The sequence below is a fragment of the Centroberyx affinis genome, unplaced genomic scaffold (genome assembly GCF_046629955.1).
Source record: "Centroberyx affinis isolate AG114_WGS23_722 - 3 ecotype Tasmania unplaced genomic scaffold, CSIRO-AGI_Caff_v1 ptg001594l_1, whole genome shotgun sequence".
NCBI lineage: Eukaryota > Metazoa > Chordata > Actinopteri > Beryciformes > Berycidae > Centroberyx > Centroberyx affinis.
In genome coordinates, this window is record NW_027280041.1 from 3,501 (window position 1) to 15,867 (window position 12,367).

The following is a 12,367-nucleotide window of genomic DNA, read 5'->3' on the forward strand; positions in this document are numbered from 1 at the left end:
GGCCAGTAGTTTTTCCGTAATCCTGCTAACAGACAAACAAACAAACAAACAAACAAACAAACGGCACCGAAAACATAACCTCTTTAGCGGAGGTAACTAGCACGACTCTTCTTCTTTGGTGAGACCGATCGCATTGCATTGTGGTATAGATAAATTGTAGGGTACATCATCTGTTCACTGCAATTTGCAGTGCACTGTTACTGATTATGTTACTGATTATTACTTAAGAGAGTAAAACACCAACTAAACACCAAACCCAAATCTGTCTAAAGCTTGACATCTAATGGTAAAAAGCATGCTACTGAAATTGCCCTCTGCTATTGGCTGATCTTTTGTACCAGGTGATGTCACCACCTGTTGTACTCTATAGAAGGTGACATCACCTGGCACCAAAGATCAGCCAATAGCAGATGGCAATTTCAGTAGTATGCTTTTCACCATTAGATGTCAGGCTTTACACAGATTTGGGTTTGGGGTTTACTCTTAAAGCAGCTCTGTGAACTATCTGCATCAGAAATAACCTGTCTTTCTCCTTCCTCTTCTTCTTCTCTATCCTCCTCCTTTCTGTTTTTTCTATCGCTCCTCCCAGTCTGTTCCCAGTACTCCCGCGGCGTCTTCGCCATCTTCGGCCTGTACGACAAGCGCTCGGTCCACACGTTGACGTCCTTCTGCGGCGCCCTGCACATCTCCCTCATCACGCCCAGCTTCCCCACCGAGGGCGAGAGCCAGTTCACCCTGCAGCTCCGGCCGTCCATCCGGGGGGCGCTGCTGTCCCTCCTCGACCACTACGACTGGAACAAGTTCGTCTTCCTGTACGACACCGACCGGGGTGAGTAGAGATAACGTCTACGCTATATTGTCTCTTTTTCTGTACATATAGTACTGAAAAGCCAGTAATGCACATATCCAGTACAAATCAGCACATTGCACACATGCATTGTCACTTTTTTGTATCACAATATATCATCCCATCCCTAGTGTGTATGCTTTAATTTTATTATTCCTTTATGCATTGGAAAAATCTACGAATGTGCTTATGAAAATCTCCAAAACCCATTGGATAAACTCAAAGCTTTTCTTTGTTTCTGAAAAGTTGACAGTTTGGAGATACAAGGTTTTCACCCAACAATATGTTATCTACATCTGTAAATTGAATATATTTGATAAGATAAATAATTATTACATCGCACTTCGCACCCAGACATTTTCTGTACACATGTATGAACTTATAGACCTGGTAATGAATATGACATGTACAGTATATATTGCACATATTTGTTTTCTTCAGAATCTCATATTGTTTCTGCATTAAACTTTAGCTCTTAGTTTATACTGCATATATTTCAATATGTATAAATATGATTTTTAATAAATACCACATCGAAATCTATGCAAGGCTACACAGTCTGCCACATGCTGGTGTGTAGCCTACTTCAAATATGTTTCTCATCAAAATGACAAAACAGACATCTCTTTTATTAAAAAGCTTTTATGTGGTAATCTGTTTTTTACCTCCGCCAACGGAGTTGGACGAGGGTTATGTTTTCGCCCCGTTCCATCTGTCTGTTTGTCTGTTTGCAGGCTATCTCAAAAAGTTATGAACAGATTTGCACAGAACTTTGTGGAAAGGCCATGGGGCAAGTTAGAACTGATGAACTTTTCACACTGATTCGCCAAAGGGGGGCGTGGCTTCTCATAACAGATTCACATAACACCATCAGACTTTGTGGTCTATCAGCAGACAGAAGTCAAGTCAAGTCAAGTCAAGTTTATTTATATAGCACATTTCATACGACAGGCGTAGACTCAATGTGCTTCAAAAATAAAAAGCAAAAAATAGGCAAAGATCATACATGACAAAAACATATAAGATAGGAACATATAAGATAAGAAGGTAGAAGTGCAGCACTAATGTTCGGCCATGTGGTGATGAGATAATCTGCTAAAATGCTTCAAAGAGTCTAGAATTTGAACAGGCAGATCTCATGTCCCATTTCAGGTCCGGTCACGAACACGTGTGCATCTCCTGATAATGTGGCATGAAAGAAATTATTAACTTTCGGTGAAAATCCGACATGTGGAACTGGCATATCTTGACAGCTGCATAGCGTGGGCGGAGATATGCGCTCTACTGAGTGCCATCTACATAATATGCTGCTTATCATTATCATCATTAGCATTGTTTATTTTTCTTGTTTCTTAGTAATTTAATTAATTTTGAGGAATACTCATTATGCTTTTGTAGGGCCCCCATCGAAAAGGACTACTTAATTCAGAATAATTTAATTGAATTCCACTAGGCGGTGAACTATTTCAGTATTTCTCAGAAGGTATGTGGTATATTCCCAGTCGTCTGCTCTGTCATATCCAGTGGGCTGTGCTCTTGCCCTTCATGCCCTCTACATTGCAAACACAGAGATGTGAATGGATCTGCTGCTAAAATAATGGCTGTTTTTTGTCCAGGGCATGTCTTGGGGCCACTGAGCGATCAATATCGCAGGGCTACTGCTATACAGAGGGCTAGAGGTGTTGTGGATCTCTCTCTCTCTCTCTCTCTCTCTCTCTCTCTCCCAGGCAGACATACTACAATACATATCTCTCTTTCCCTTCTTTATTTTTGTCTTGCCCGCCCAATCTCTCTCTCTCTCTCTCGCACACCACACACACACACACACACATTCACAGAGTCAATAGGTTTGTACTTGTTCACCCCCTGTCTCACATTTCCATTACAAATCAGAATGTGCTACTGCTTGTATCACATCTCCACATCTCACCTTCATACATTTTTTCCAGAAGGTAGCCATGGGTTTTCATTCTTTTTCACCGCTGCTGCTGCTGTGGGAACTGCAGTGCGTTTTTTTTTTTTTTTTTTTTTTGAGTAGATTGGCTTTATATGGTCTGCGGAGTGAGTACAGGACGACCCCCCCCACCTCTCCCCCCTTTCTCCTTATCTCATAGCGGACATGCTGCATTGGGTAAAAAAAAAAGCCCTACTCTATTCTCAACAACAGCTTCAAAACCTAGCTCTATCAGATCAAGTGTTCTCCAAATACGCAACAAAAAAGCGCCGGCCCCGCTGCACAGCTGCGAGATTGTGCCGCCCCGTGACATGGAGAAAGGCTGAGGACACACTACACGACTTTTAGGCTGATTATAGCGTCAAGTGTGCGTTCCTCTGTGACGCACGCCGGAAAGTGTGCGACGCCCAATCTTTTCACGGTCTTTTTTGGGTCGTGTCGTGTCGTTCCCAGCCTTCCTCACCACATACCATTACCAGCTTTGGCCGGATTGTAATGTGGTAATCATGACCCAAAAAAAACTGTTATGAATATTTCACTCCAAAACACTGTATATCCATTTTGAAACCTAACAGCTACCTGGAATTCAATTTGTCAATTTGCATAAGAAAAGGAGGATGTCATCCGCAAAAGGTACAAATTTTGTTAGCAAAGGTCTTAGGTTTTCTTTACTTGGGTGAGAATTTCTCTGTGGTATTCCATTCCAGGTACTCTAGTAGTACTTTGAAGTAATCATTTTCTAAAGGAAGTTGATTGATAACTCATATTGGAATGAAACTTATCATCTATTGTTTGTTTTTTTATCTGTATCCCCTAGCCTTTTCTCATCCTCCTCCATGATTTGTCTTTTTTATTAGTATCTTGTCCTCTAGGCCTCCTACAATGTCTTCCCTTGGGCCTTCTCACTCTAGAACTTTCTTGACTCATTTATTTCCCCTACCTGCTTTAGCTGATCAGTTGAAATGTGTTTTGCTGCATGGCATAGCATGGAAGCAAACCTCTCCCATAAGCATTTTTCACAATCTGAAAAATGGCGAGGCCTTCTTTTTGCAATGGGCTGGAAAAGCACAGCGTAAGTGGAAAATCACAACTATGAACCCAGGCACCATCTTTCAGATTATTTTCTTATTTAATATTTCTTCTGGGCTTTTTGTACTGCCACTCTTTCCATCAAGTGGCGGTCCCACTCAGGACTATGCTAAAGTGAGTAAGGGTGTATACACTCTAGAAGTGACAGTGTAATTTGACTGACTTGCAACTGAGCAGCTTTTGGTTGAATACTGCGAGTATGTCTTCTTTAGAGTGACGACTGACTGTGTTTGTGTGTGAATGTGTGCGTGCACGTGCGCGTCAGTAGTGCATACGTATGTGCACGCTCTAATGCTGTATGTGTGCGCATGCGTGTGCGTGTGCTTTTCATTAGGCTTTTGGATGCGGGCAGCAGCACTTTGGCCCGGGGATTTTTTCACACACAGGGCCAGGCATTCATCCAGTATTGACTATAATGTAGAATCAGCCCACGCATGGCTGAGCTCAGTCAATGAGCGCCAGTCTGATTCCCTACTTCAAAGCACCAGGGATACAAGGGCTGGGGCTTGGATATTGTAGCATTGAGTAAGTGTGCGTGTGCGAGTGTGTGTGTGTGTGTGTGTGCATGCGTGCACCCATGCTTACGCACCCATTTGTTTCCTCCATGGGTGTAGTGAGTGCTGTTCCTAATAGCTTCACTACAGTTCCTTTTTTTTCAATTGCACCAAAAGGATATACAGTACTACACACTATAATACACACTACTATCTAGTACAATGGCATGTAGGTAGTTGGATTTAAAGGTATTGCAAAAAAAACATCAATTAAATTGATAAGTGTCAGGATTATAAAGTGCACACCCATACACACAGTCATACGGAAAAAGAAGGAAAATGAAATACAGTAAAATAAAATAACACTACTACTAACATGAAAAGATTTCGGAAACGTTTTGCCTCATTTTCGCCTGCTCCACTAACCCAAACCATTCCCACCAGTCAGGACTACAAGAGCAAGACATTAATTTTGAAAGAAGAATGAAGAGAGAGGATGAGCGGAGAGGAGAGGAAATCATAGGGTCGATCCCAAAAGAGACTCCAACAACCTGGACAATCGACTGTTGGTTTCTGTCGATTCCGTTTTTTGATCAATGATTTTTTCTGTCTGTGTACATAAAATAGCTAATTGGTCAAGTGGGAAGCCGCTAGGTTAATGCTCACTCATTGGTCTGTTGGAGAAACTACCTGTGTGCACTGTGGGCTACCTCCACCATGTGGTGGTTTCCAAGGCACATCCATATAGCAGAGGTACTGCAGGCATACTGCAGCCAGGCATACTGAGCTGAGCATGGATTAGAATGGTATGGAGGAGATGGAGCATGAAAAAATCAATGCATGCATTTAAGGTAAATTGTTATTGCTTTTGCAAAGATTATTCAGATTTCTTGGCTTTAGGCTGTTCCTTCATTAAAGAGTAACCTAAACGCCTGAGGTGCCGCATGCACATGGGTCTCAAATGTAGCTTCCTATGGTTTCATCTATAGGAGTGAAGGAGTTGATCCCAGAGAGTAGGAACTGACTCCAGAAATGTGGGAGTCCAGAGAAGAGGAGAGGAGAGGAAACAAAAAGCAAAGAGAGGAGAACATGAGAGGAAACAAGAGCAGATGAGAGGAAACACGAGGACACGAGAGGAAGAGGGAAAAATAGTAGAGGGGGTAGAGTGTCGAGCTTTCTCCACCCCGATGGATTGGTAGCAGTAGGGCACGCGGGCCGTGACAAATGACTCCTTTTAAAAGGATAAGCCTCTCCGTGTACTCTCCGGAGGGGAAGAGGAGAGGGCGAAGGACGGGATGAACGAGGGAGGACGGAGGTTTTTTCGTGGACAGATACTTAACATTTGAGGGTAAAGAAAGGACAACAGCGAGGGGAAAGATGGAGAAGAGGGAGCAATCACACACACGCTCTCGCATATACTAGACACGCTCCACTCCACAGAGCTACCTCCCCCTAGTGTCCGGTCGCGGTCCTATCAGCGGAGCACGGTTAAACATCAGTCTGCACACTAGCCTGTAGCTGTATCTTTGACGCTGATGCTGATTGTGGCTGGCTGCTGCTCCACATACAGCCCCGGGGCTACACATTTATCAGCTGGTAATCAGCGCTCGCCGGGGCCCTTCGCTCTCCGCTTTTCCTTGCCTCGGCTGCCGCTGCCTAAGCCTTCCCCCGTCCGTACACGCTGCACACGGCGCCGCACAATAAGACATGATGGGATATCATATCATTACACGCAGCCGAATGAATCCAGCCGCTAATCTCTACGTGCGCGTACGGCGGTCTGGTATATGGAGCGATGTGAAGAGGTGTGTGCAAAACGCAGGGGAGAGTCAGCGAAAATCAGTTTCAACTAGGGTTTGGATGATGGGGGTTTTTGGAGGCTGATACCAATATTTTTAGGCTGAAGTCGCAGATAGGCGATATTTAGTGCTGATATTCACTATCTTTATCTTTTATCTTTAAATTGACCAATACTACACTGGTACACTTACTATGCACTCATTCAATGTGACATTTTGATCAGATTCCACACAAGTATGAATAAATATATTTTATTATTATTACTATTATTATTATTATTATTGTAGGTTTCAGTGGAGAGTTTTAGTGTCCCATGATTGTCTAAATGCTGTTTCAGAGGCTTTTCCACCCTGACAAGAGTCCAATTCTGGGCAAAACACTGAATACTTGAAAATGGTAAAATGGCACAAAATATCAGCTATTGACGGCTTCAATCCAAAAATCCAAATCCAAAAATGCCTTCAAAAATTGATCTGTCAAACACATTACCAACCTCTGTAGCTTTGGAGAATAATGTCCCGCTGGTTCTTACATGCTGTTTTTGCAAGCAGATTGATGAAGAATGGAGAATAATGTTTTATTATATATATATATATATATTTTATCGAACCTGTATTTAACCAGACAAGTCAATTAAACAAATATTCTTGTTTGCAACGACAGCCTAGTGAGGTAAAACGCCTTTTGTGGGGTTGTAGGTTTGGATTAAAATAAAACAAAATAAGATAAAATAGACTTAAAGAAAAAAAGAAAAGGTAACAAATAGAAGAACAACAGGTCAGCAGGACAGCGTACAACACAATAATGCAAGTGACACAGCAGTAAAGGCAGGTAGGAAATGGTACATAGGAGTCATCAAAGCAAAGCAGGACACCATGAGGATGAGACTAAAAAATAAACAATAAAGCAGTATGTTTTTGAAGTGAACAAGAGACACTGATAACAAAGATGGAAACCAAGAGATGAGCAAAAGGCCGTTAGTGTATCAGTATTTATTGGGCCGGGAAGCAAATGCAGGTTTCAGAGATAAAGTCTGGAAGGCACATATTGAGATAAAACTGTCATGGCTCATTTTTGATGCCGTCCATAAACCCATAGATGGACTACAAACTGCAGGAATGCAGTCAGCAGTAGTGGCTTTTCTAGTGTTCTTTTTTTTTTTTGCATTTTAATTTATACAATACATGAACCAAAGTACAAAAATCATGCTCCGTCACTAAGTCACATAGAAAAATACATATCACATTACCTTACCAAAAAAAATCAATAATGATGATCTTTAATGTCACTTTTTATACAGAGTTACAGACCAGACAAGAAAAAAATATAAATAAAAACCAGTAAGATAGAAGTGTGAGATATGACTTAGCAGATGGCAATACCTCACAAAAAAGTCATGTGAGAAGATTCACGTGAATTGAAAGCACATGTGCTTTTTAGACGCATGTTGGTTTTCATATGTGAACATGTGAAATTTCTCTCTGCATTTGAAATTAAGTTTTAATACATGAAACAAATACTGTCATATGTAATGTAATGTAATAGAAGTTTGCTCAAAGCACATGTGCACATGCAAACAGCACATGTGCTTTGAATTCACATGTGGGATTGCAGTTGTGACTTTTTTTGTAAGGGAATGATTTTGATAAAGCAGGAAAATATGAGAATAAAATAGCTTTTGTAAAAGCTTGACCGTATAATTGTGTTTTAAGAAGTGAGTTAATAGATTGCAATGATTTTGCCAGCCTCAGTTCCTCAGACAGATTGTTCCAGAGCCCAGAGGCCCACAGCCCAATAAACTGTGTGATTGAAAATACAAATATCATAAAACATAAATGAGCATGACAAACCAAAGAAAAACAACAACACTATAAACAATTTCAAAACAGAGGACAGTAATGTAAAAGAAAAGTAATTATAACAAGTCAAATTTAGGACGCAATGACACATCTATTCCTACAAACATGTGCACTCACACATATACAGTATATGTATAGAAGCACATTACATTCTCATCAGTACACACACTAGCAGAGGTGAGAAATTTCCAGTCCCAATCTTATACCTTTTCCACTGCAGGTTATATTTTATTTTTATTTCTTCACTTGTGGCCTAATCCCTACACATAACCTTTGATTTATCTGCGTTCAGTGTCTAGTAAGAAACCATTTTGTGCTCTTTTGTGACCCCCATTAATGGAGTTATTAATGGCTCATTATTTGATATATAGGGGATGATAGTGCATTTAACAGTAATTTATGAACTTCTCCACCAACACTTACTATATTCCCTTAATTTAATTGCTTTGCTATACGCTCTCTGCTAATAGTTCCATGTTAATAGCGAATATTAAAGGTGACATTGGGTACCCTTGTCTTCTACCACTGTGGATTAAAGAGTAATGTTCCATAAACTGCCAAAAAACCATGGTTAACATGTTTTTTTGGCACTAATACATAGGTTTCAGCCACCCTATTTTGTCATGGAATCGAAGTACTGTATAGGCTTCAAAACCTTTAAACCTGTAAAACCTTTTCTACATCAATGCTTTTTCAGAGGGTTTTTTTTACCCTGGTGTGAATAAAACTCAGGGTAAAAACAGTGAATCCTTGTCATTTTTGCATGAAAAATTGAAAGAAACTGATTATATGCACAAAATATCGGCTTATCGGTGGCTTCAATCCAAACTATTGGTGTCTGCCTTCAGAAACAAATATCGGTCGAACCGCAGTTCATCATACTGGTGTAGCGATTCCAGAAGAGACATCACGTCTCATGTAATCGGTTTCTTCTTGGGTCTTGGCTCTTTTCCCAGCAAGCTGTTTCTTCCAGGTCCTTTCCAGTGGATTTGTCTGGCATATCCACAATGTTTCTGAAGTCCTGCTGGCATGTTACTGCATCTTGTTGATCCTCAAACAGCACTGCGGTCCCATCTTCTCTGAGGACTCTCAGTTTTGCTGAGTATATGATGTCGGATGTGAGGTTTTTAGTCATATAGCTGTTTTCTTGATAGGCTAAATAGGTTAGTCTGCAGCTGCTAAATTTTAAATTGTGGTGAACTATGGTGGCTCTGATATAACTTAAAGACACTAAAACAACCCAATATTCATTACGTCTCCTACTTAATACTCAAAATCATCCCTAGACGGTTAATTCCATCTATTAAATCATTCTCCATCTTTGGTGCTAAGTGCTCATTGCTGTGGTGTTTCTGCACTGCACTTCCCAGAGATCACCTGTCAATCAAACAGTGTCCAGTACTGTGAGGTCTTTTCCCTACCAGACACCGGGTGTCTGAACAGCAAATGTAAAAGCTTTCATGGTCTGGCTAGGTGTGTTATATCAGCAATAGAGATATATTAGCAATAGAGAATAGCAAAACGGAAATTTAATGATATGAAAATGTCACAGATTATTACATTTTCCTTCAAAAAAAGTCCCTTGGCCCCTGCTGCTCCGACGCCACCGCCTTGTGTACCTGTGCAGTGAAGTCCTCATCAAAGCACATCTATTACTTCCTAAATTTAAGGTTCATTTTTTTGCTTTTCAAGCATGCAACGCCGATTGCCTTGTGCTATGGTTGTGAAAATTTAACGATTGCCCCCCATTTTGGGCCTAGCTTCCGGACAAATTGAAACCCTCCCGCTGCAGCCGAAATGTCATGAATCAGCTCTTCCCTTAGGGTTTAGTGAGAGATATTTTTCTCCAAGAAGGAAAAGCCTGAAGTGACACTCTCCCCACGTGCACGTGCGATTGTGTGTGCACAGGCGTGTGGGTGTGTTTCAATCTGTGCGTGTCACTTGCCACCAGCGATCCCTCTTGGCACCGACATGCCTCTAATGGGGAGCAAGGGGGTGGGGAGGGGATAGAAGAGGTGGAGAGGGAGCCGGGTTGCCAGAGCACAGGTTAATCCACTAATTGGGAGCGCAGGGAGACGGGTTGCCAGATTGTGATGGCCACCAGGAGGGGCCGTTTAAGGGGGACATCTGTTCCTGCTGGAGAACAGCCGCCCTCACAGCTCCCTGGTTTCCTCTCCGACACTCATTTTCTTTATACACAAACCTGACAGCAAGGGTCCCCCCCTCTAGAGTCAAGTGGTACCTCCGACTCAGGGAGACCAGCCTGTTTCACTCATCGCTCAAAAGGCTGAGCTTTGGTTGGAGAAGGATAAAGGATTTACGTACAGAGCAGAGTTTTCTTCTTTAGAGCAGTTTTTCTTGGAGGGGAAGGGGGTTGTCTTGCCAGGGATTTTGTGTCTAGTAAGGCCAGTTTGTTATTACTGAAACCAGCAATTGTAATCAATATGTTTTGTCACTTCACATGGCCTGCTGTGCCATATTTCAGCCAGAAAGTATAGTACAACAAAAGTCTTCATTTCATCAATAGACAATTTCTGTAGCTGGTACATTGACAATGACTGGAATGCAGAATTTGAGCACTCAGCCAAGCTTTTACACCCAAATAAACTTAATTTCACAGTAATGCTAACAGTAGATAATGTGCCTATATCCAGAAAAAAAGAAGTCGGTTTCATTTGCAGTGGAGCAGCATGAGAAATTGTACACTAAATTGAATTGTAAATTTGAATCTTGGCTCTCCTTTTTCTAACTTTGGGAAAGTCTTGTTCATGTTCACAAACTAAACTAAGGATGCAATGATGTTGAGTATTGGCATTGAGCTGATCTTTGCCTACAACAGTGGTTCTCGACGTGGGGTCCAGAGACCACCAGGGGTCCTTGAGGGGGTTCCAGGGGCTCCCCAGAAAATTGATTGAATTAACTTCACCATTATTTAATTTACAAGAAGTTAACACAATTAGAGAATGTAGGGAATGACTGTTTTGATCATAGTTTCACTGTTATCTCTCTACCTACAATACAGATAGTCATGGAATTCTGGACTAAATAATATCTGACAATAAAAATATTCTCAGATTTGGGTCTTAGAGACAAAATCTTATCAAATGGGGGTTTGTGGCTCTAATGTGGACTAAATTAGGGGTCCTTGTGAAAAAGGCTGAGAATCACTGGGCTACAACACTGGATTGGACATCAGAAAATGGGACTATTATGATGCATTATGATCAATACATTAATGTAAATTGATTCAGCCCTGAACCCAAATTCAAATCGAATTTGTACTTTTTAAGTTGATTTCTGACTCTGACTCTGTTTCTGTCAGGATACGCCATCCTGCAGGCCATCATGGAGAAGGCAGGCCAAAACAACTGGCAGGTCAGCGCCATCTGCGTGGAAAACTTCAACGATGCCAGTTACCGGCGACTGCTGGAGGATCTGGACCGGAGACAGGAAAAGAAGTTTGTCATTGACCTGGAGGCCGAGAGACTGCAGAACATGCTGGAGCAGGTGATGCCACCATAACATCATCATTTATTTGTGTATTAAAGTAAATGTCATGATGTCACTTGCAGTGGTGGAATGTAACGAAGTACATTTACTCAAGTACTGTACTTTCCATTTCATGCTACTTTATACTTCCACTCCACTACATTTCAGAGGGAAATATTGTACTTTTTACTCCACTACATTTATTTGACAGCTTTAGTTACTAGTTACTTTGCAGATTTAGATTATGAATACAAATTATAAAGGTTAAGGTTAATTAAAATTAGCTCCACCTTTACCAGCTGCAACATTAAAGTGATGAACACATTAATGCATCAATAATTATAGTCCAATAACATGATATATATGATTCTGAAATGGTCCATTCTGCATAATGACTACTTTTACTTTTGCTACTTTAAGTTACATTTTGATGCTAATACTTTTGTACTTTGACTTAAGTAAGATTTTGAATGCAGGACTTTTACTTGTAACAAAGTATTTTTACACTGTGGTATTGCTACTTTTATTTAAGTCAAAGATCTGAATACTTGCGTCACGTGCGCAGAAAGAGTATAGATATTCCAACCAAAGAAAGTGATCAGAATGAGCATTTAATGTGAAATTAAGCATGAAATTTTATCAATTGAACGGATCATGAAGTACTATTCTGATGACAAAAAGGCTCCACCTAACCGCAGCTATTGTTGAGTGTATTTCCAGGTTCTCTGAAGTACAGCGACAGCCGCAGGGCTGTACTGTATTTGTTGGTTTCAGGACTGCAGAGATACAAATTACACAAAGTTCCTGCACTCTCTTAATGTTTGTTTCACTCAGT

At 41.0% G+C, this 12,367-nt stretch overlaps 1 protein-coding gene across 1 annotated transcript in view; it reads left to right on the forward strand.

Moving 5' to 3' along the window:
- Positions 1-589: 589 nt before the first annotated feature.
- The window catches only part of LOC139651108 (glutamate receptor 4), a gene marked incomplete at its 5' end in the record, with an annotated part of 58,851 nt that continues 47,073 nt past the window's right edge, over positions 590-12,367 (forward strand). Inside the window, 2 exons of the mRNA XM_071527952.1 lie at positions 590-829; positions 11,366-11,550. Coding sequence (XP_071384053.1) covers positions 590-829; positions 11,366-11,550 — 425 coding nt within the window. The remainder of the gene's footprint in view (positions 830-11,365; positions 11,551-12,367) is intronic.